General features: G+C 42.6%; 1 protein-coding gene across 6 annotated transcripts in view; it reads right to left on the minus strand.

Annotated features, from left to right (window-relative positions):
* The window catches only part of LOC111872690 (glutamate receptor ionotropic, NMDA 2B), a 567,290-nt gene extending 543,894 nt beyond the window's left edge, over window positions 1-23,396 (minus strand). For all 6 annotated transcript variants that reach the window (XM_033754794.1, XM_033754795.1, XM_033754793.1 and 3 more), the window contains exon 1: window positions 22,823-23,396. Coding sequence is in view for 1 of the 6 variants with exons in the window: in XM_033754795.1 (XP_033610686.1) it covers window positions 22,823-22,853 (31 nt within the window). In the remaining 5 variants the exon portion in view is untranslated. The remainder of the gene's footprint in view (window positions 1-22,822) is intronic.
* Window positions 23,397-24,439: the final 1,043 nt, after the last annotated feature.

A 24,439-nucleotide genomic window follows, 5' to 3' on the forward strand; every position in this document is an offset into this window, starting at 1 on the left:
TCAGCGATCTCCTGCCGAAGTGCGCCGATGTCCGTGGGTCCATCAACGCTAGCGAGCGCTGGCCGGACTTCGACCTCGGAGATGCGGTCTGCACAGAGGGCTGCGGCCTCCAAGTTGCTCTCGTTCTGGCCGGCGAGGAAGCTCTGCACGTTGCGGGGTAGCCGGCTGGTCCAGACGCTTCGCATTACGTTATCGGACACCTCTGGTGCGAGGCTTTTGAGGTACCTCAGGAACTGGGACGGCTTACGGTCGCCAATTTCCTCGACCGTGATGAGTTGCCGGATGCGCTGCTCTGGTGATGGGGATAGCCGCCTCACAAGCTCGGTCCTCAGTAGGGTGTAGGGGCCTCGTTCGGGTGGAGAGGTGATGATGTCCTCTACTTCCGATGCGTAACGTTGGTCCAACTGCGAGATCACGTAGCAGAACTTCGTCTGCTCGCTACTGATCCCTGCCAAAGTGAACTGTGCTTCGGCTTGAGCGAAGCAAACTGCTGGTTTGTCGCCCCAGAACGGCGGAAGCCGCACGGCAATTCTTGGTGTCTCTGTTGGTACTGGTCCGCTAGTAATAACAGCATCATGCTGTTTGTCTTCCATTTTGTCTTCCTGTTCTCGTTTGGTACGTAGTTCGCCTTGTAAAGTCTCCATGTGTGTTACGTACTGTTGCAGTCTTCTATTCGACCGCTGTCCATTATTTGTGTTGTATAGTCGGGGTCACCAATGTGGGATGTCGTATGAATGAATAGACAACCACTAGTTGAACTGTCCTATAGGATTTATTGCAGCTGCACAGTATACACAGACGGATAACAATAGTGAACTGCTCGAACACTGAACTGGTATTGAAGAACGGTAGAACTAGACTGTCACTGTAACTCAGTGTATCTTCTTATGTAGCCTGGAGTCGGACATATAGAAAACGGTTACGTAATAGGTACTGCTGTTGTCAGATACCGTGTTTACAAGTTCCCTAGCAACCGCTGTTTACTCGCTTTTGCCTAGCAACCGTTGTTTACTCGTCGTTGCTAAGCAATGACGCTTGCGTTGTCACACTTGCTTGAATGTGGGCAGTTCCCACACATTATTTAATTCAGGAGAAACTGAGAAGAATTCCGTTTATCATCACTGCAGCTTAAAAGAACCTGCATACACGAATACCTTCCATTATTGTGTCTGAGCCTTCTGGGAATTTTAAACTATCTAAGATCTTAAAAAATAAAGATATGACACTCTGCATCTTATAACCCTTTTATTACTATTACTTCTTCTGGATTGTTTAAGATGACTCTGTGACTTCTTATATTATTTAGCGTCCGGCGGACAGTGATGAATTGGCAGGGACTTCGAAGGAGGCGACAGTAGCCTAATCCTGGCACTACTTCATCATTTCCCTATAAGGCCAAACGCGTACCACGAAAATTCTCCGCCAGGACTGCCTATGACCAGACAGAGTTTCGAACCAAGCACTTCGAAACACAAGCCTAGAAGGCAAGAAATAGTCATGCGAGACAGAGTTAAACAAGAAACAGGGGTGGGCGGTTTGGTACGTTAATAATGGTGAACAGTCTGCGCACCAAATAGGGTGGAAAGGGGGAAAAAAACAAATGAATTCCTATAACAGATTATGGAGGCCCATGAGGCTGTGAGACGTCGAGGCTCCCACACTGTCTACACAATTAGTCGAAAGATGGAGGTGAAGTTGTCACCCTTACGCTCAGGCCGCCCTTTATCCCAATGATGATTCCTGGTACTTATTTATGTTAAGAGGGTAAGTTGATCCCAGAAACTTATGGCGGTTGGAAGGATTAGGTTAAGTACAAAATCCAATAACATTATCGGCAATCGAACCCGTTACCTTCCGGCTTGTAGTATAGTGCCTCAACCAACTGCGCTACCGCGTGTCCCCCTCCCACATTGGGTGGAAATATATTTTAAATGCTTACTTTATGATATTGCCTATAGAATTTACCTTGACGTCACACTCTACAGAAACAAATCAGCTAATGCACATTGCATGTAAAACCAGACAGTCATAATAATGTGTCTTCGTATTCTGTTAAATAAACAACATATCAAAATAAGTCTAAAATGAAAGCTTTATATCCATATGAGATGTATACGTTATACAAAGAATATCATTTTTAACCAAAGGACATCATTAAAATAAACATGAGTTTGAATTGAACTTCGTATAAAGAAAAATCGTGAGACCGAATAGCGCAGTCGGTAGAGCAACGGGTTGAACGGCAATGGTTCGATTCCCGAAAGGGGTAAGAGACTGTTCTCTACTCCACAGCGTTCAGGCAGATTCTGGAGCTCACCCGGCCTCCTAACCAATGGGTGGTGCTTAATTAAGTAATTAAGCAAAGGGACAACTTTACTCTAAAGGAGTAAGATGTATAACTGAAGCCGAACTGAAAAGGAAGGTAATTACAATTTGACCTCAGACTCTTAATATGAAATTCTAACCACAAAATTTCATTAAAATCCTTTAAGAAGCTCTCGAGATGGCCGATCACAGTGGCCGCGGGGTTTAAAACATGAACGCTCTTTGCCTGCTCGAACAATGGTTTCGTATCCCACTTGAGTCATGGATGTCTCTTTGCGGTTATTCTGTGTTTGTGTTGCTCTGTTTGTAGGTTGCGGCCTTACGACCGGCTGATCTCCCGTTCAAGGAGTCCTACTGACTGTGTATAGATATAGAAATTGAAAACTGCCAAGTTTCACAAGGTCTATAGAGCCATAGATTGTACTTTCGGAGATGGACGAAGCAAAAAAAAAAAAACAAGACTCACAATAATCTGCCTTCTAGGACATAACGTCGTGAAATCTGGTACATGTTCACCGACATTCAAGTGGAAAGTCCTGCATCGTACATTTCGACCATGAAGATGGACGCACCATAGTACACCTCAAATCTCAAAGGCGAAAGATCTCTCAGATATGGCTTCATGCCCTTGTTGAACACATTAACACAGAGTGCTCGAAAAGCCAGTTAACTGGTTAGTAAAATGTATTATATAATATTGTGGCGTTTACAGCCCTTACTATGCAAAAGGCGAATAAACAACTGAGTTATGTAATCCGTTTCTAGGAAACGGATCGGTAAACACGTTCCCGCCGCAACGAATACACACACAACGATAGTCACTCTTGAAAACGGTGTTTTCTCTTCTGTCCGTGCAAAGTGGTTTTGAGGAAGACAATTGGGGTTACCCAGTTAGCTGTTAGTTATGAGTTTATTTCAACATGGGAGGCTGTGAAGATAGAAACTGAGTGCATGAAGCTGAAGAATCTCTACTGCTAGAAGCCGCTTTTAGGGAACGGCTGATGGTATAGCAGGCTGGAGAAAGACTTAGCGAGTGATGTGGTGATTAGCATTAGCACTGTAATTATTTGTAGATCCGAGTGGTGTGTATAAGTGCTTAATACATCTATTCATAATCCATACCCCGTCTATAGGGTCACTTATAAGTCGTGATAATTTTTAAACGTTTTTTTTATTGCTTAGCGAATTTACAAAAATTGCTCGAAATGACAGCCTCTATGTTCAGTGCACAACTCACCACTCTGTGAAACCGTTCTACGGATCGATTCGCAGATTAAAATCTGAGCCTTCCCGTTAATACGAGAGGATATGTTAGGTTAAGTGACTTTTGGGTCACTCTGTGTATCGTAATTTTAACCTGACGTTCTCATAATCCTACGAAGAGTACAATCTTCTGGAATGTTATGCCGTGTATTCTGGTAGACGTTTAGCAACGCGTCAGATGAACGTACTGCCTCTATCTTCAGGATCGAAGGTAAACCAATCAGGCGACAAGCAAGAAGCAGATCTAACGAGCAGCAAAAAGCGAGCAGAAACTTACTTGAAGAGTCTTGTCTTCTCTCTGCCTCTTCTCTTCATAAGTTATATAGTTATTTATCCAGACTATGCTGCTTCGGATGATGGATACATAAATGGTGAATAAGAAAACATTTGCAAGGAAGCGGTCGTGGCCTAATCAAGATGTTATCCTGGAATTTTTCTGGAAGGAATGAGAAAAACCACGAAAACCTCAATCAGAATAACCGGTATCCCACCCGATATTCGAAACGAGCACATCCCAAATGCAAACCCAGCACGTTACCTCTAGAGCGAACTGTTCGGCGTTGGGCTTCTCTTCGACCATGAAAATGGTGGCAGTGTATTCCTCAGAAACGCCGGTTACTTTCTGCAAGACTATACTGCGGCATATTCCAGATAACAGTTTTGTTTAGTACTGTACCAAAATGCTTCGACTCCTTTCCGAAAACACATCTCCCTAGAGCTATTTCAGTACAGTCAGAATGCTGAAACTGTATATACTGCGAAAGATTTGCTCAAAGCACTAAACTATGGAGAAAACCCCGTTGCTACGTAAACACATTCCTAACACAGTCAAGAGTGTAACTTCGGTTGCTTAGTATCAAACGTTTCAGTGAGCGCGTATTCGTGACAACGGATTTGTGACAGAGGAGTTTCCATGGGTACGAAGTAGCCTCTATAAAAGTAACCGTGGAGACTCTTCAAGCTCAGTCGTAAGACTAACGTTCTTCAAGGAGCTGAATCTGTGAACTGTTGTAATCAACTGTAATTGTAATAGACGTCCAAATAACCCCGTTGCTATGTAAACACATTCCTAACACAGTCAAGAGTGTAACTTCGGTTGCTTAGTATCAAACGTTTCAGTGAGCGCGTATTCGTGACAACGGATTTGTGACAGAGGAGTTTCCATGGGTACGAAGTAGCCTCTATAAAAGTAACCGTGGAGACTCTTCAAGCTCAGTCGTAAGACTAACGTTCTTCAAGGAGCTGAATCTGTGAACTGTTGTAATCAACTGTAATTGTAATAGACGTCCAAATATCCAATCATCAAATCCAGAAACCACAGTTACTAATCACGTAACCCATTTTACTTGAAAATTTGGTTTTAAAATTGGTATACTTGTCAAACATAATAATCAATCAAAAATAATTCACTTCCACTCTATTGTAACAACTGAGACTCTATTGGATTACAGTATAACGTCGCAACGTAGCAGTTCAGTAATTTAATATTTGTAGATTGTATTGCTTAATGATGGGTCAATGAGAGACGGAACATGTTGCGACGTTATACCGTATTTTAATAGAAACTCAGTTGACACAATAGAGCGAAAGTGAGTTAATTTTACCGATTGTTGTGCTTGACGGGTACACAAATTCTTATAAATAAATACAGTAACAAACACACAAGATACATCCCTTAAAAAGAGCGCTGAATAACAATCCTTTTACTCTCTCAGAATGAGGAAACGTGGAAGGGAGGCAGCGCAGCAAGTGCGATCTCTAACATACCGTGTAGCGAACAGTGTGAAATAGAAGCAATTGAAAAATCACTTGACGGTGAGGCAAGGTGCGTAACCTCTGACTGTTTAGACGGCGCCATAGCTCAAGCGTTTAGTCGCTGGCTTCCCATCGCGGAGGGCCGTGTTCGACCCCGGTTCTTGTCAAGTGGGATTTGTGGTGGACAAAGTGGCGCTGGGGCAGGTTTTCTCCGACTACCTCGGTTTCCCTTGCCAATCTTCATTCCACCAGTTGCTCCACAATCATCCTCACCTATCATCTGGGGCTGGTACAATAGGCCAGAAGTGGCCGCAGTACAAGGGACTTAGTCCCACCCCACTAGCATAAAAAATCTCTGACTGTTGAACATTTCAGTATAATGTGTTGCATTGAAACAGTGTGTTTTGCTAAGTATTATCCCTAATACTTTCAATGTACTAGAATTATAGTCTCCAAACTTCTTGTCATTAGTACCGCTTTCTGGTATTCACCAAACCCCACACCTTCCTCTTCATTTTATTGACATAAGCTTAACCTTCTATGCTTGTATCTATATTGTTACCTGTATGTGTGATCATAGATGGAGTATGGATTGCTGAATACATTTATTGACCACTTACAGGTCCTAACTACAAACAACTATAACACAGTTGCTGAATTCCACACTAAAAATCAGTCCGATTTCACTAGTCGTTGTTTAGTAACGGCTCTCAATATAGCTATTCCCCTGCAATGTTTTCACTTGACTATTCCTGGAAACGAATCTTAACAATGGAAATACTTCAGCTTCCATGGTTAAGCTTAACACTCCCCAACTCAAGTTACTCAGGCGGCCTGGGGTCTTCGCTATATAACATCCGGGAGGACCCAACAGAAAACACTGCCTCAAAAATTCCTCTATTATTGATATGGCCGGTTACATAGCGATGGCTCGGATATCGCTGATGTGTTTTTCGACCGTTACAGAACACAGCATGCTCCTTCTTGCGATCGTTGCATACCAACGGCACTATATGTTACAATATTATTGTCTCTATTAAACAACTCCTAATTAAGACCATACTAAAACTGCGAGTAAAAGTAATTAAGATTTTTATAGTGAAAATTCTGAACGATGCTCTTTCACTGGCAATGAATAATATCAATAAATTTTGTGTTCTTTAATATCATAATCATGGCAGTCGTTTGAGAAAGGGGCGGTTACATGAAGCTATGAAGAATAGTTTCAGAAGAATTTGATATTAAGAATCTATGCTTCATCATTTTTGGAACCACTGTTCTAGAGTATGCAATCTAGCATTCGTCCTAGTATTCACATCCACACAGAAAATAGCAAACTGAAACTCCTGGAGTCTTGAAGGCTGTCTCTGTAATTGGGGTTCTGATTAACTCTACATCTGTAAGTTGATAAACGGAAATTGTTTTGTTTCGTGGAGGATGTGACCTCAATTTGTTATTGAAACCTGTCCTCAACCTGTCTTCTAAGTAAGCGGTGAAAAGCATTTACAAACCAGCTTCATAATAACACTTTCTTTGAGAACCTCAGAATCACAATATAGAGTCTGCCTCTTACTACGGAATTCCTGGAGTTACCGTATTTAATACGTGACAAGTGACATTGGACAACCACTTTAACAGGCAAGGCCATGCTAGCCACATAGCCTAACACGCTAGGAGTAAAGTTAATCTCAGTAACTGCAGTCAGAGAAGCGTGTTGATATTGAATGGGCAGACTTACAACAGTAGTTTCCAGAGTTTATGTAATTACACCTCCTGAGGGTTTCATTTTATGTGGCGCTACAGCCCCAATTTGGCCCTAGGCCTACCTCCATGAAACTCTCCGTTTCACTTAGGTTTACTAGATCTTACACATGCGGTAGGACTCCTTGGGCGGGTGATCAGCTAGTTGCAAGGCCTCTACCTGTAGACAAACACAGAAAAACGCACACAAACATCTATGCCCTGAGCGGGATTCGAACCCACGATCCCGGCTTCCGAGCGAGCTAAGACAGTACACGCCTTAGACCGCTCGGCTACCGTAACCGGCACCCCCTGAGGTTAGCAATTACTATTTCATTGTGTCATCTATCTTAACTCTGTGTGTATCAGGAGGAAATGTCAATGTTCTGTGAAGTGCATAAGTAAATGTATCTTTATTCAGAACGGTATTATATATATTGTCGCGTATCGCGGGGTATATCGCGACAAATAAATTCTCGATGTATTCGATGTAGCGAATTTTATTTCACATTCGCACTTACAATCACCCAAATTACAGATTTACGATTACTGCTATCTGCAGTATCACAAATAGTACACTCCAAATGCCACAATACAACTGACTGGTTGCTGGCTAACTCGGCGGTAGCTCCAGGACTCACTGACTGACTCAGTACAACTCAGTACAACTGACTGTGAATAGCCTTCGCTGCGCCTCATGTAGCCTCGATCGGACCATACGGAAAACGGCCGCGTAATAGGCACCCTTTTTGCCTGGCGCTGTGTTGCTATGTAACGCTAGCGGAGGTAACCGCTGTTACTATCGTAACGTCGCCGCTGTTGACTCGCGTTGCCTAGCGACCGCGATATCCCTCGGTGACGTCACCGCGGAGGGGAGTGGCGGGGCGGGAACTCGCCTATTACCGTAAGAACGCGAGCGTTACCTTACCGCCACGTACCGCTGGGGAGGTAGGGGTCAACATGTCACAATATTATATTATATATACTATGCTACGTAAACTGTACCAACTTGGTCACCTGAGCAATAAATACCGGTATTGGAAAGAGTACGTAATATGTCTTTCTTATCAATACTTTTGAAACTGTAGAGTAAAATAGCTCTACCTCGGGAACTGTTCGAAATAGGACACATGTACGTATATGTACATACTTTTGCTTACAATGGCCGATACTGTGGTACCCCAGAATGCTGACATTTTCTCCTGGGACACCATGTATGAAGAACAAATTTTCTGTGCTCTCATATTCAAGATCAACACGTTTTAAAGTCTTTCGGTGCAGAGCCAAACGCAATTATCCCTTTTTGTTTCACTCTCCTCTAGAAAATATTTAATCGTATTTAACATTTCGAATTACGCAGATCTGTCAACACAACCGTACGAGTATAGCAAAAGATTCTCATAAAAACAGATAATCTTAATTATATTCGCTGCGTTTAGGATCTGTATGTACCATTCCTCTATTTTAATTAGTTTGACTGTCTTTGCTTTAATTACTCCTATCTTTCCTACTGTAACTACTCAAGACTGTATTCGCCACAGTGTTAAGAAATGTAATATACACCTAAAAATTATCACAGTTACAACAAATAACAAATTACAAAAAAAATATTTAATCTAGAACGCAATATTGAACCAACAGAGCAGCGCAATGCAACAATACTTCAGCAGGGAGCAGCGAAAATGGCGTGCAGCAAATTCATGTGCACTGAGAAGGCACGACAGTTGCTGGGACGCAGCGAGCAGTCAAACCAACGCCAAATGTCGGTGACAGTTTTGCCAGGCATCAAGAGTGAAGAACTGCCGTTTGTAACATTGAAATTCAAAAAGTACAGGAGATACAGTTACTGTAGGAAGCCTTTAATTGGTCTGGAGAACTCTTGTAGCTAAATACCTGTGTTTCTGAAAGCAGTGAATGAAATTAGAAAATATGTTTCCTGTATTTTTTAAGTTATAACGGATGGAATTTACAAGACAATTTTCCCAGAGCCTATGACAGTGAGCGCGAGGTCTAAACGACGGGATATCTTCGGATGTTCAAGTCCTGGGATCGTAGATTCTAAATCACACTAGAGGCATGAAAGTTTCTGCGTTTTTGCTGTGTGAGGGTCCTTGAGAGAGAGCTGATCGCCCTTTCATGGACTCCTACCGACTGTTTGTAATTTCCTAATTATTTGTGAATGGGGACAGGCCAGAAAGCCTAATGCATCAAGGTAGAAAAAGTAGTAGTAGTAGTAGTAGTAGTAGACGAAGAAGAAGAGCTTTCCCAGGATATCTCCCAACCGGAAGCAACTAACTGCCTTACCTCAGGAGTAGGGTGTTCAACACTTGGATTGGCATTCATTTAGAATATTTAATGGGCCCAAAATACTTCGTGAAAACAACGGCTGTCCCTGTTTATTGTTTTATTGTATAGTTAATGATGTTGTCCACCGAGCGGGTTGCCTCAGCGGTAAAGCTCTATTACCATATTCGGGACTAGCTCTGTTCGAATTTCTGCCGCGACACCGCGCATCCTGTACGAGAGGTTCCTTTCGGTTCCATGAGGCAAAGGACTGAATAGTGTCTCGAATAACCCGCAACTGTTATCGTTCAAATCCTTTCAAGTTCATCTATGAGCTTTACATTCGCTGCTATCTGCCTGTATTCCAGCATCCGACGACGACGTAAATACCCCAGAGAAACGGCGCTATAAGCAACTGTAGGCTACATAGAGTCGAATGGTAGGGTGATCAGTGAAACAAACCGAAAATTACATTGAAGTTTCGTGACTACTTTGAGAACTGCTTCTAAATTTCCTCGAAGGAACTGAAGAAAATCTCGAGAACGCCAGACGGGATAATTGGCATTCCAGTCAGGGTTCGAAAAGAGTACCTTCATGTCAATAGCGCTAACGTTTGAGCTAAACTCTTTGGTTCACCGCTCTTGAAATTATTAGGTGCGTTCTCAAAATATTACTTAGCCTTCACTGCCTTGTATATAGACTTCTGTGAGATGCGGTAGCGTAGTTGGTTGAGGTACTACGCTACAAGTCACTTGGTTTTTCAATTGACCTAATCCTTCCAGCCGCATTATTGCCATGGAGTCGACTCAGTCTCTAACAGAAATGAGTACCAGAAATATTCGTGGGTGTAAAGGGCGTACGGTAGGCGCGTAAAGCTAGCAACTTCACCGCTATCTGTGAGCCGATTTTCTAGAAAATATGGGAGCCTCGACGTCTCACAACCCTATGGGCCTTCAGTGCCTGTTACAGGAATATTCTTATATTTCAAATAGACTTTAATTTAATTTGAAACGTTGGACGAATTGTGACATGGCTTGGTATAGTTCTGCACACAAATATTTCGGAAAAAATTTCGACTTTAAGTCACATCAGCTATCACTTCTTTTATTTTCTCAGTGGTTTCGTCCGGGAAATACTTCTGACCCAAAAGAACAACGTACCTGAGGAATACGAAGATATAAGAGAGAGAGAGCGAAATGAAAGAAAAGAAAATGACGAGTAAACATAAAAAGTTCCTTGTCGCTAAACACAACGCCATGAAGCGAGTAAAATTTTACAGGGGACCATACTCCACAAGCATTACTGACCTCTGTACGAAATACTGTAAAGGGGCCCATACACGTACGAGTCTGGCTCGGATTAATTTCACCACGAACGCATGAGCTGACTCCCAACTTTGCGACCCACACACGGACAAGTTTGGCTCATCGGAACCCGGACAAAGTCAGGCTCGTACGTGTATGGGACCCTTAAGTAGTTAAATTCACACTGCTCCAGATCTGTTCCTGGTACCCGTGGATTCATACATCCACTCCCCCACACGTCTTTATAGCTTAGTGCTTAGTCAATTAGGCACAGTGACTTTACCTTTACCTTTCACACCTTGGATAAGAACCTCTGTAGGTTTGGGGGTTGTAGACAAGAAAGAAGCCCCTATCATCCGGTCCAAATCCTTTCATTCTACGGGGTGAATTACCCCAGCTTACAGCAAGAATACATAAAATGGATATAAGACTGACAAAGAACGCACCTTTAAAGATGCATAGGCGCAAAGTAACATATGAATATTTAAAGCACTTCTGCGCGTGCTCTGCCTGTCCTGTCGTAAATTACTCCATATTCCGAGCGGCCTAATGGAAGAGCGCGCTAGTTCAACACGTTAGTTGCATCTTTCTGAGTAACTGTGATATATTTATACAATGCACGTATGTAAAGTATTTACCTGTTGTTGTGGAAACAAAGGGTAACCTGGGAACACGAAACATACAACAGTAATCCTAGAAGTACCAAGCTTATTTCCTACCCTTTCAAGACGCCATTTTAAGTTGTTAGAGGTCTTCCTCATACGTTGCTACATAAACAATGTATAAAAGCTCCCGAGGATCTACAAATAAAGGATAAATTTTCCTTGAAATGCCTCATGACATAGTTCAGATGAAATGTGAAAGAGATGCCACATTCTGTCAGATATAACGATTTTTGTTAAGGTCGAAATTTTTGCCATTTAGCGCGTGTAGATTGAAACGTACGTGTGAGCCACTCAAAATAACCAAGCGCTAGATAGTCAGCGATGACAACGGTAGTACCAACGCCCATTGGTTCGCGCACTGTAACGCCAACGCACCTGCAACATCATAGTCACAATCGTAGCTAGAAAACATCCACTGCTACACAACGGCTCAATAATCAGATATCCCCGGAAACAGATAAGTGAAACATGGTAACGGAACAGTGATCTCTCTAGTCCAGCCCTAAGTTACATAGCGTGAACCAACACAGAAGCGCAGACTCATGTAGTGCGGAGGCTGGATCCATTACCTCCACCGGACCACTGCTAGTTGTGGGAGGCGACGAAAAGGGAAGTCTCAAATCTGAGACAGTAAAATTTAGTCGCGAGTCCCACGGGACTCCGATAAGAGAATGACTGCGCTAGCGACGACCAGCAGCAATTGTAAACGACAGACCCGTCCTCTCGTCAGATAGAGCGCCCCACATTAATAAACCCGCAACTGTCTGACAGTAATAACAATCTGGCCGTAAGCCCCAGATGTGTGCTTTATTCCAAGACAGACTGGCCGACTGACCGTCGGTCGTAGCATAAGACTCAGACTCGGAAGAGGAGAATCTCCCATCGCCCGACGCGCTGCTACGCAACGACTAACGAAGGCACGATAGACTGAAGCTCGTCCATATGTTCATTATTCATTCATTCATTCATCAGTAATCTGTCAGACGACAGGTCCACAGTCTCTTCCAAAACAGTTTCTCCAAAACAGTTCAACCAGCATCTTCTTACGTCTTCTTCCTCGTCTTCTGGTCGCATACATGGTATCTCTGTTCTTGGAAAGAGACTATCCAGGAAAAATGATAATGTGGTAGTTTTTCCATTTGCTTTCCACATCGCAGTACAACAGCCGTTCAAACCACTCTGGTCACGCCTGTTGCTATACGAACTTGAACCATCTCGAGCATCATTTGCTCTGTGCTTCAAGTCGCTACTGATGACGCTGCTTCCGGCATCAGTTTTTGGTTTTTGGTATCTCTCTTCGTCTGATGCCTACCCTTTGACCTGTCCAGCAAGGGAGGCCCTGCCAGTAGCTACGCTACCGCTGGTATAGCTCTCAGGGTCCTTGGCATACTCAAACCCCCTCACCACCATAAGGTGGAGACACCAACATTATAGCAACAATAAATATTGATATAGAAGTTTAATACGTGATTGTCTCTTCAAGCATCGACATCCCACACGTGTTTGAACGTTACTTTCCAATAACAATCACAATTACGGAAAAACATCTGCGAAATGTAGGGCAACTCCTCGTGGAACGCGGTGGGGAACACACTGTCTTCAACCACTTGACTGATTCTGAGCATTAAATGCTTGCGAATAAGCAACAGGCTATAAAAACTTTCGAGAAAATCAAATGTCGAGCCACACAGGTCTATTGGATTTGCAGCAGATGTTGGTTCTGCTGTCGCCTTTCAAGCTCTTAATTTTCTTCGGTTTGTTACAACCGCAGTATCTCAACCCCCATATATATTTTGGAACTTTTCTTACTTACTTACTTACTTAATCCGTTCTTCTTATACCTTATGGTATCGAGGTTGTTTTTTTATTCATTCTGATCATTTTACAGACTATAGGACTAAAGAGGATGAGGTGGGCAGGTCATGTAGCACGAATGGGGGAGACGAGGAATGCATATAGGATATTGATGGGAAAGCCAGAAGCAAAGAGATCACAGGGAAGACCAAGGCGTAGGTGGGTGGACAATATTAGAATGGATCTTAGAGAGATAGGATGGAATGGTATGGATTGGATAGACCTAGCTCAGGATAGGGACCAGTGGAGGGCTCTTGTGAACACGGTGAGGAACATTCGGGTTCCATAAAATGCTGGGAAATTCTTGAGTAGCTGCAGAATTGGCGGCTCCTCAAGAAGGGCTCAGCTCCATGAGTGAGTAAGTAAGTAATAAGACTCCTTGAACGAGTAATCAGTTTCTCGCAAGGCCTCTACCTAAACACAGAACACAAACACAGAATAGTCGCATAGACATACCAAACATCGATGCCTTTTGTTGGATTCAAACCCACGATCCCGGCTTCAGAGCGAACGAAGACAGTGCATGCCTTAGACTGCTGGGTTACCTTGACCGGTGGGTAGTTTTTCAAATGAGGTTATTACTTGTGACTTCTTAATGATTAAAAAGTTAACATTGCTGACGTTATACTCAACAAGGAGTTTGGAAAGAACCAAGTACCTTATTTCATTTGATATGAAAAAGACCGAATGAAAAGAGAAAGAATTGGAGGGGCGTGCCAAAAACAAACAATAAGGTGATCTCATAAACCTCCTAACAAAAATTATGGAGGCTGAACATTGTCATAGAGACAGCAACGTGTTCCATAAGCCTCATAAGCCCCAAAAATTAAGGGGTTGTGCACAGCAAGGTGATCACACAAACCTTCTTTTGTTTTAAATAAGGAAATTATGATAATAATGTGTTTGAAAGATCACCAATAATTGTGAGTTCGTCAGGTATGTGTATTATCTTTCAATTAAGAAAAGGCGATCAAAATAATATGTATAAACCTCTGTTCCTCATTATTTTACTGATAATTCGACGATATATTACGCTTCATATACCAACGACAAATATAAAAGTCGTCCTAAATCATCCTGATATTTCCAGCTCGCAGTACCTGTAATCTCGCCTGCTTTCCGTTGCAGAGAGAAGACGATATTGCCTGAACTTGGTATTCTCCAAGAGAGAATGGCTTCAGTATGAGATCATTTAGCGCGCCCAGTACCCTTAGGGAGATTCTACGCGATTGCCCTCCGCAAAAACCAAACCAAGCTGCACACGTTTACTCGAAACAAGAAAGGCCTATAGCATTCCAAATTTCTTACCGTTCTACTACTTGCATATTAATAATTAGTGCAATAGTGTTGGGTATTCTCCTTTTTCTTAGTCACATACACGTTGTACCATATTTCGGAAGCTTCCGTTGTCAGGTTATCAGGATCCTGCGTTGTCTAACGAGTCCGATTCGATGGATCCTTCCAAACTGTTTATGCTAGATGACGGAAGTAGATTTAACCTCCGAAACAATTTTGATACGAGGGATATTCGGAATGTACGAGGGGGTACCCAAAAGAAACCAAACTTTTTTTTTAACTTATTTATTCAAATTGTAAGCACAAACCTTCAATCCCCTTCAAAGTACTCTCCACTTACACTAATACACTTGTCTAGTCTTTTATTCCATTTTTCAAAAATTGTCTAAATTCATCTTTTGAGATGCTTGACAGCGCCTCCGTCGTTTTTTCCCTTCACCTCAGCAATATCAGCAAAACGCTGAAAAAAAGTTTTGATCATTTCGGGACTCTTCTTTCAAAGCACAGCATGCTTCCACGCGACCTTGTTTTTGTTCAGCAGTCAGCAGTCGTGGCACGAATTTCGCAGCCACCCTTTTCATTCCCAAATCTTCTGTCAAAATTCGCTGAACTGAGCTCCAAGTCACTCCCGACAGCTCCACAATTTCTTCAATGGTCCGTCGTCGATCTTCCTTGATGATTTCACGAATTTTTTCAACATTTTCATGTGTTCGGGCCGTGGAAGGACGACCAGAACGAGGTTTGTCATCAATTGACATTTCACCATTTTTGAAACGGGAAAACCACTCAAACACTTGAGTTTTCCCCATAGCATCGTCCTTGTACGCCGTTTTTAACATTTCAAGAGTTTCTGTTCCACTTTTCCCGAGCAAAAAGCAGAATTTCACCGCCGCACGCTGTTCACGAAAATCAGCCATTGCAAAAACGACGATCACACAAAACAGTTGTCACTATAAACTCTGCCGAAACTAGTCCTTACCTTCTGAAGCAACGGTAGTCGGCTTATCGACTCAGGAATGTTAGCTCTATGCGCTCATAGCGGCAAAACGCGGTACTACAAAAGCTCTGCCCACAAAAAAATTAGTTCGGTTTCTTTTGGGTACCCCATCGTAGATAAGCATTAAGAAAACAAAATTATATTACTCGTATACACGAAAATATAGTACAAAATTAAGCTACTTCTCAACGTATTCATCACCTAAACTGAGGCAATTGTCGCATAGGGGGAATAAAGTTTTATGTTTGTGTCAAAGTCTGCCGCCTGGGACCTCAGTCACGTTTTGACACCTTCCATCAACCCCTCATTACTGTTGAAAAGCTTCAGATAGATAAACAGGATGTAGTCGCTCGGAGAGAGATCACAACTGTAAGGAGGGTGGTCAAACAACATACAGTTTGTGCTTCAGTGTGAGCAGCTGAATGCGTGTGTGCATTGACATGGAGAAGTATTACACCGGGTGTCAGCATTCCAAATTTCTTAAAAGTTTCGCAACACACTTCCGACGTTATTTCTGTCCCTCGTTGCATGAATTCTGCTATCAGCACTCCTTTCCTACCCCAGAAAGAGTTTCTGTCAGCTTTCTGGCAGGCAGATAACGTTTCTTTAAAATTTCGGCTTGTTTGGCGAGTGTGTGTGTATGCACTGCTTTGACAGATCTTTGGTTTCAACATTCACAAATGAAACCAAGGTTTCATCACAATGTGATTATGAAATTCATTGCAATCTTTGTGGTACCGCTCTAAAAATCTAAGCCGAATCCATTTTCTGTGTTTTGTAAGCAGCCTTAGTATTTTCGGAGCCCATCCGCACCAAGCTCTGAGAACCTAGTCTGTGATAATCTCGTAGAGAACAGTGTATGAAATTTGTGGAAATTCACATGAAAGTTTTAAATCTTTGAAGCGCATTCTTTCACGATTTGTTTGTCAATAATTTCAATAAGATGGACCGCCTCTCTAGTATAGTGGCGAGAATTCCTGGCTACAGATCCAGAGATCCCGGATTCGATTCCCGGCGTTGCCAGATTTTCTGAGATGTAGTGGGTCCTGAACGGGGTCCACTCAGCTTCGTGAGGATAATTGAGGAGCTACTTCAATGGAAAAGTAGCAGCTTCGGTCTAGAAAACCGAAATTAACGGCCGTGGGGATCCGTTTCGCTGACCACGGGACACCCTCTATGCGCTAAAGTTGGCACTAAATTCGCCGACAAGCGGCAATCGCTCGGTCGGTATAGTTTGCTTGCGGACTAAAGCCACAGATTTTGTTTTTGTAATTTGAACAAAATGATCACTCAGTACAGATGGCCGACCATCATTTATACTGGCAGCTTAATGACAGTCTAGGTAGCAGAAGCGCATGGGCACTATCCGAGGCTGGTTTCAGTAGTCAACATGGCCACAGCATTTGAGGATCTTACTACAGAAAAACAACTTTCTATCATGCTCTTTTGCTGGCGAAAGGACTCAATGTAAAGAATATTCATAAAGAAATATTTTCTGTTTAGAGTGGGAAGTGTTCTTCGCCTAAAGTGATTCACAACTGGATCGAGAAGCGTGGCAAATGTTTCACTGATGACGAAGAGATTAAAACGGACGTGCGGAGGTGGCTGAGACGAACAGTCAAAAATATCTAGGTTGCGGGTTTCGACGCACTCGTAAGAAAATGGAGCAAGTGCATAAATGTTGATGGAGGATATATCGTGAAATAAATATGTTTTGCAGATTCAAATATCATATGTTTTACGTATTATATTCATTGGTGACCTACTTACAGACTCTCCCATGTATATTTCTACTCCCACCACCGGTATTTTAGCGTGATACTTAATTAACCGAGCACACTGACAACTTCACCTTTACCCTACGTGGATCAAGGGATTTCTGACACCGTTGCAGGGGACATCCTGAGGAAAATGCTTATACGTTACAATGCAATATGAGGCGAGAGATAATGACTAAGCTTAATCAGATATTGAGGTAAAAGCAAAGTGGTGATTAATTAATTAAGCACAATGCCACGAAGATGTGTATGGTAATGGAGTACAGTTTCACCACGCTTGACCTCGGCATTAGTAGGAGGTAAAGGAGGGGTCTCTTCACGCTCCGGCCGTTGTATACTAATTTCTTGCGTATATTGATTATGTTATTATAATTGTGCAGTTAAAGTGGAGCTGTAATAAACGTAGTTCAGTTAACTGATTATTTTTAACTTGATACTCTTTTGTTTTTGTTTTTTATTGCTAGTGGGGTGGGACTAAGTCCCTTGTACTGCGGCCACTTCTGGCCTATTGTACCAGCCCCAGATGATAGGTGAGGGTGATTGTGGAGCAATCGGTCCACCACAAATCCAACTTGAGTAGACCCGGGATCGAACCCGGGCCGCCGCGGTGGGAAGCCAGCGACTAACCGCTTGAGCTACGGCGCGGCCCCAACACTTTTGTTTACTATATTAGTAGAGGCGCTTATTTCAGACTAATTACTGTTCAATTGCACTGTTCTCATTGCATGCGTCATGCATCACTGAACATACAGGCCATGGACTGAGTGCAGCTAACACTTCTGAACTATGGTCTGGCATACTAAAGATAATATTGTCAAGTGTTTCCAGAATAATTACATTATGCTTCATTCTGAATGTCTATGGAGTGCATGCAAACAAGCGAGAGACAGGCAGCACAAAACGAGTTAAAAGCAAGCTTCACATCACACCACCTGTTTCGTACAGACTGACAGACCCGTCATATTCATTGACGCAGAGGATGAAGTTGATGTGCTGACTAACTCCATGCAGCTGAGCCCTTCTTCACTAACCGCCATTCGCTCAGCAACTCAAAAATTTCAACAAAATTTTATGGAACCAGAAGATTCATTGCCGTGTTCAATGGCCTCTATCCTGAGACAGATCAATCCAGTACATACCTCTTCATCTTATTTTTTTAAGATCCATTTTAATATTAACAGCCCATCTACGAACAGATCTTCCTAGTCCTTCTGGACTTCCCACCAAAATCCTATGCGCAATTCTCTTCTCCGCCAAGCTTGTTGCATTTTCTGCCCATCTCGTTCTCTTCAACTTCATAATTCTAATAATATTTGGCGAAAAGTACAAGTTTTGAAGTTCCTCATTATGCAGTTTCATTCCTCTTTGGTTCAAATATTTTCCTCAGCACCCTGTTCTCAAATTGCCCCCAGTCAATAGATAAAGCTATTCCTATAACAGGCCGTGGAGGCCCATGGGATTGTGAGACGTCGAGGATCCGACATTATCTAGACAATCGGCTCACAGAAGGCGGTGAGGTTGTCAGCCTTACGCGCCGGCCACCCTTTCCCCCAGGAATATTATTTAATTAATTCCTGGTACTCATTTCTGTTAGAGGCTGAATCGACCCCAGGGCTACAGTGCGGCTGGGAGGAGTTGGTAGATTGAAAAAATCCACTTCATCGGGATTCGATCCCGTGACCTTCCGGCTTGTAGCATAGTGCCTCAACCAACTACGCTAACGCGTGCCCCAAAGGTAGGTAATAGATTGTTTAAATTGGGACGAAGTTTTAAGTATTTGGGAACGACAGTAACAACTAAAAGATGAATCCAGAGGAAGTTAAGAGAAACTGAATTCGAGGTAGTACCATTTTGTATCTTCTCGTCTGCTGCTCAAAAATTTAAAAATTAAAATATTCGAGAGTATAATTATGCTTGTAGCTTCGTATGTATGTGAAACTTTGTATCTGACATTAAACGAAGAATATACACGGGGGTGGGGGGCACGCTGTAGCGTAGTTGGTTTAGGCACTATGCTACAAGCCGGAAGGTGGCGGGTTCGACTTCCAATGACGTCATTGGATTTTTCAATTGACCTAATTCTTCCATCCGTACTAGGGACCTGGCTTAGGCTCAGCCTCTAACAGAAATGAGTACCAGGAATCTTCCTGTGGGGTAAAGTGCAGCCGGTGCGTAAGGCTGACAAACTTACCGCCATCTGTGAGCCGACTGTCTAGAAAATGTGGGAGACTCGACCTCTCACAACGCTATGGGCCTACACGGCTTGTTACAGGGTTAGCTTTACCTTTGCATTTATTACCTGTCTTTAACTTACTATTTCGCTCTGCATTCTGGTGACGAGACAACATATACTCGCTGACAAGCTGAAGTGCTACTATTACGAGAGGCACTGTGTGAGCAGCTCGAAGGTCACATCCCGGCCTGCGAGCCAGTATCAAGTGAACACGCTATCGCCTGTCTCCGAGCTGCAGTTCACTGTGCCCCGTATGTAATAGGAACGAACTGTAGGCAAACGGTGTATGTCAACATAAAATAAAAAGTAAAATATATAAATTAATTCCGATATCCTTTTGGGGGACCGCCTCTGTTGTCTAGTGTTTAGAGTTCCTGTTTACAGATCCAGAGGTCCTGGGTTCGATTTCTGGCGCTACCAGATTTTCTGATAAGTAGTGTATGTGGAACGGGGTCCACTCAGCCTCGTGAGGATATTTGAGGAGCTATTTCAAGGAAATAGCGGATCCGGTCTAGAAATCCGAGATTGACGAACGTGGGGATCCGTTGGGCTGACCACGCGACACCCTCTATCCGCAAATTTGGCACTAACTTCGCCGACAAGCGGAGGTCGCTCGGTCGGTATAGTTCGCTTATGTACTAAAGGCAACGGAATTTTGGAAAGGTCGTATTAACGATCTATCATGACAAAGTAGCTTCGGATGATAAGGTTAATGATGAACTGAAAGAATTTGCAAGGAACGGGTCGTGACATAATCTAATAATATCACGGATTTTAGCGGGATGTACTGATATAAACTACGTAATTATGTCAGAATGGCCAGTGTGGGGGCCGAAATTCTAAACGAACACCTCCTGAAAACGAGTCGGCGGCTGTACCTCTTGGCCAATGTCTTCGGTTACGGTAGGCTAAGCGGCCTCCGTAGTCTAGAGGTAACGTTCCCACCTTATGACTCGTAGTACGCGGGTTCAAATACCCGACGGAGGTCGTCGAATTTTTAAGGGCGGAAAAATTCAGGGAACAAGTCCTCCGGGAAGGACTTTAAGCCATGGGTCCCGTGTCGTAGCTTTACGGCAAGTAAAAGAATCGCATACCTCCAAAGGAGGTCACTGAGCCAAAATTGCGGACGTTTGCCGCCCAACAGCAGTCACTAATACCTCCGGTAGATGGGGGAAGCATTATAGATACTTCTCAGCCAGTAGAGCCGATCTCACTGGCTGGGCGGGACTGATGTTAAGCACCAATACCGGAAGAATATAGATGCTGGTAGAAATCATGAAGCACAATGAACCACTACAGGTCTAAGTGCAAGGGGAAACCTACCCTCTCTAATAACTAACTAAACTACGGCAGGCTAATTCAAAATCTGGACAATAACTGTACCGTCTCATCACTGTTTTGTGTGCTGAACTTTGTACCAAAATGGTGCTTCTCTTATCAGTTTTCTATATACTTTGTGCTCTTTCCATTTTTGTGAAACATAATGCGAGAGGATTGTGTTGTACTTTTATTTAGTCAAGGAAACCGTGATGTCTCAGTCGGTATAGCGATGGGCTATGGGCTGGCCAGCTGGGGTTCGATTCCGAGCAGGGGCAAGAAACTTGTCTCTATTCCACGTCGTCCAGATCGGTTCTGGTGCCCACGCAGTCTCCTCTCCTATGGATACCGGCGGTAAAGCATCCGGGAAGTGAAGCTGACCACTCACCTCCACCTACTTACCTACGGCTCTATAGACATTTTGTTGGAAATTGTCCGCTTTTCAAGTTTCTTAATCCTAACATAGACGGCAGGACTCCATGGACTGGGGGTCAGCCCGTCGCACGACCGCTACGTACACACAGAACAACACAAACACGGCATAAACGTAGACATACATGTCTTGTGTCGGATTCGAACCCGCGGTCCTAGCGTTCAAGGGAGCGAAGAGAGTTCATGCCTTAGACCGCGCGGCCACTCTGATCGCCACTCATTTCCAACTAGTGCCGAGATAAAGACACATTTTCACGCGATGGTACTTCGCTTTCTTTTTCATCATTTAATTAATATCATTACTCAAAAGTGATTAGTGATATGCGGTTTCGTACATGGCTTCTGTGATCGCTGTACAGGATTTAGTCAAAAGACCTTCTTTTGTTCGTGTCACAGAAAAATGCAAAAATTCGTTGCGCCATTTTTCTAGTCCCTCTACCTTATTTGATTGTTACATTAAAATCAATGCTGTCAATATTAATTTGCTTTGCTGTCGACGTTAGCGTAATTGCATTATATGTAGTTTCACGATTCCTTGTGATTCAAAACAAATAACTCCTTTCCATTTCAATACATCAACGCACGCATGTCCTTTAATGCGGCAAATATGACGCAATAGTCAAATGTTCCCGCTCACGGTGGTTTAACGCGGCCACACATACACACAACGTTAAGCTAACAAACTTCAATAAAATAATTTATATATAATGGATTCACTCATAAATTACTTATGACCAAATTGTATGATCATATCGATGTGCGGAAATCTCGTGTTCCTATGTGGGTTTCCTCAGACGACAGAAGAAAACCGGGAAGAGAAAATGGGCAGTAAATAAGAGAATAAATCAACCAAACATAAAGAAAGTTAAAAAATATAGGATACCCGAGGATAAACTTATGTTTTGTTTTATGTTTGGTAAATGTATTTATTTTTCCTGTTGTTTGTTCTCTCTATGAAAATTCTAGATTAATTTAATGTATTGCAAAATGTATTCACTCGGCGTCCTTCACGTTTTATTCATAATCTTATAAGTTGTATCTGGAACTATTCGTAAAACAGCTGACTAAACATCGATGCATACGAATACGAATTTAATAATAATTCAGTCAAACATCAATAGTATCTGATATTTATATAAATGTCTATGGCAAAGATTAATTCACTACTTGAAGAGTATATGGTCTCGAATATACTGTATGTAAAACATATTCGACATAATCGAAAATGTCCTATATAATTGAAAATAAATAAATTAGAGAGATCATAAAAGAAATAACATGTGAAGGCATGGACTGAATTCAACTGGCTCACTACTGAGACCAGTGACAGACCCTTCTGAACAAGGTAATAAACATTTCGAGTTCTAGAGAACTTCGGAAACTTTTTTAATACTTGAGTAAATATTAGAATATCAAGTATAGTTCGTCCTTATGAAATTATCTACAATCAATATCCCTTCCGGCAAAAAGACTCTTGTCCAAATGTTTACAAAACTGTTTAGCATGAGCGGGTTAAGTAACACCGCATGCGAACGAATTTACACAATACTATACATACAAAATTGTTACGTTCACGTTACCTTTCAGAAGATATTCCAGGCGTCTTAACATTCCTTTGTTATGACACAGATTCTAAGTTGCGCAAGTTATCTAGTACACAGTCAGGTGAAAATATTTTGAGATTTTTTCCTATGTCTGTTCTGGTAGAATACACTTAAACAACAATTATATCCAATTATCAATGCTACATTTTCACTTTCACATATCTGCACTATTAAACACAAATTTCTTCTACTTAATCACCAATTAAAACATGGTTTGAGGTTATAATTCTACCAACCAAAGAAACTAAACACAACAACTGTCACATAAATCTATGAACAGTACTAGGGGTTCACTTTGTGCTGGTTCATGAGCATAAAGAGTTGGCTCGGTATGTACATTTCGGTTTTCGTAGTTGTTCAGTACACAGCAGACTGCCGACAGATACCCACCCCTTCGTCCAAACTATTCCCGCTTTAACCGGGCAGGCGGGAAGGATGTCGGATACACACTGCAGCTAACGAAGAAACACGGATATATGGACGATACAGAACGAAGAAAGAAGAGATAGTTCACATTGCGGCCACTTACTCGCACAGCGCTCTATGTAGAGGTTAGGTAGGTAGTGGTGAAACTGTGCCTCAGTCACCAACGTCTAGCGTCTCCCTGCTGGGGCGCATGTTCGGGCAGGGACTCTCTCCCTTCTGCCCTTACCAAAGCATAGAACAAATGCGCCTCACGCGCACAGGTCCGAGAATCTAAATGCATTTACGTACGTTTATGTAGCACGTACATAAACATGCATCAACACTGTATTCGCCTGTGGGCAGGTCCCTTTAACAAGTTAGCACTCTCTCGATTGTCTTTAATTCATTTAACGAAGTGTAACGTTTAATTGGGCACATAATTATTTATGGAACCAGTTTTGCCAAGCGAAGCCATTAATAAAATAATACTTCTAACTGTGCTACAATATTTATAAGAAAACAAATATTTTGACCAAAGAGGGATAAAGTGACAGGAGGTTGGAGAAAACTGCATAATGAGGAGATTCATAACTTGTACTCTTCTCCAGGTATAATTAGAACAATCAAGTCAAAGAGGATGAGTTGGGCAGGGCATGTAACAAGAATGGGAGAGACGAGGAATGCATGTAGGATATTGGTGGGAAAACTAAAAGGAAAGAGACCACTGGGAAGACCAAGACGTAGGTGGACGGACAATATTAAAATGGATCTTAGATAGGTTGGACTGGTATGGATTGGATTGATCCGGCTCAGAAAAGGGACAAGTGGAGTGTTCTTGTGAACACGGTAATGAACTTTCGGGTTCCATAAAATGCTGAGAAATTCTTGAGTAGCTGCAGTTTTGGCTTCTCCTCAAGAAGTGCTCATCTCCATAAAGAAGCAAGTTATGCCAACCGAAGCCAATAATAAAGTAATACTTTTAATTGTGCCACAATATTTGTAAGTAAAGACGCATGTGCCGGTCACGGTAGCCGAGCGGTCTAAGGCATGCACTGTCTTCGCTCACTCGGAAGCCGGGATCGTGGGTTCGAATCCCACTCAGGGCATGGATGTTTGTGTGCGTTTTTCTGTGTTTGTGTACAGGTAGAGGCCTTGCGACGAGCTGATCACTCGCCCAAGGAGTCCTAC

This window comes from Cryptotermes secundus, unplaced genomic scaffold (genome assembly GCF_002891405.2).
Source record: "Cryptotermes secundus unplaced genomic scaffold, Csec_1.0 scaffold143, whole genome shotgun sequence".
Taxonomy (NCBI): Eukaryota; Metazoa; Arthropoda; class Insecta; order Blattodea; family Kalotermitidae; genus Cryptotermes; species Cryptotermes secundus.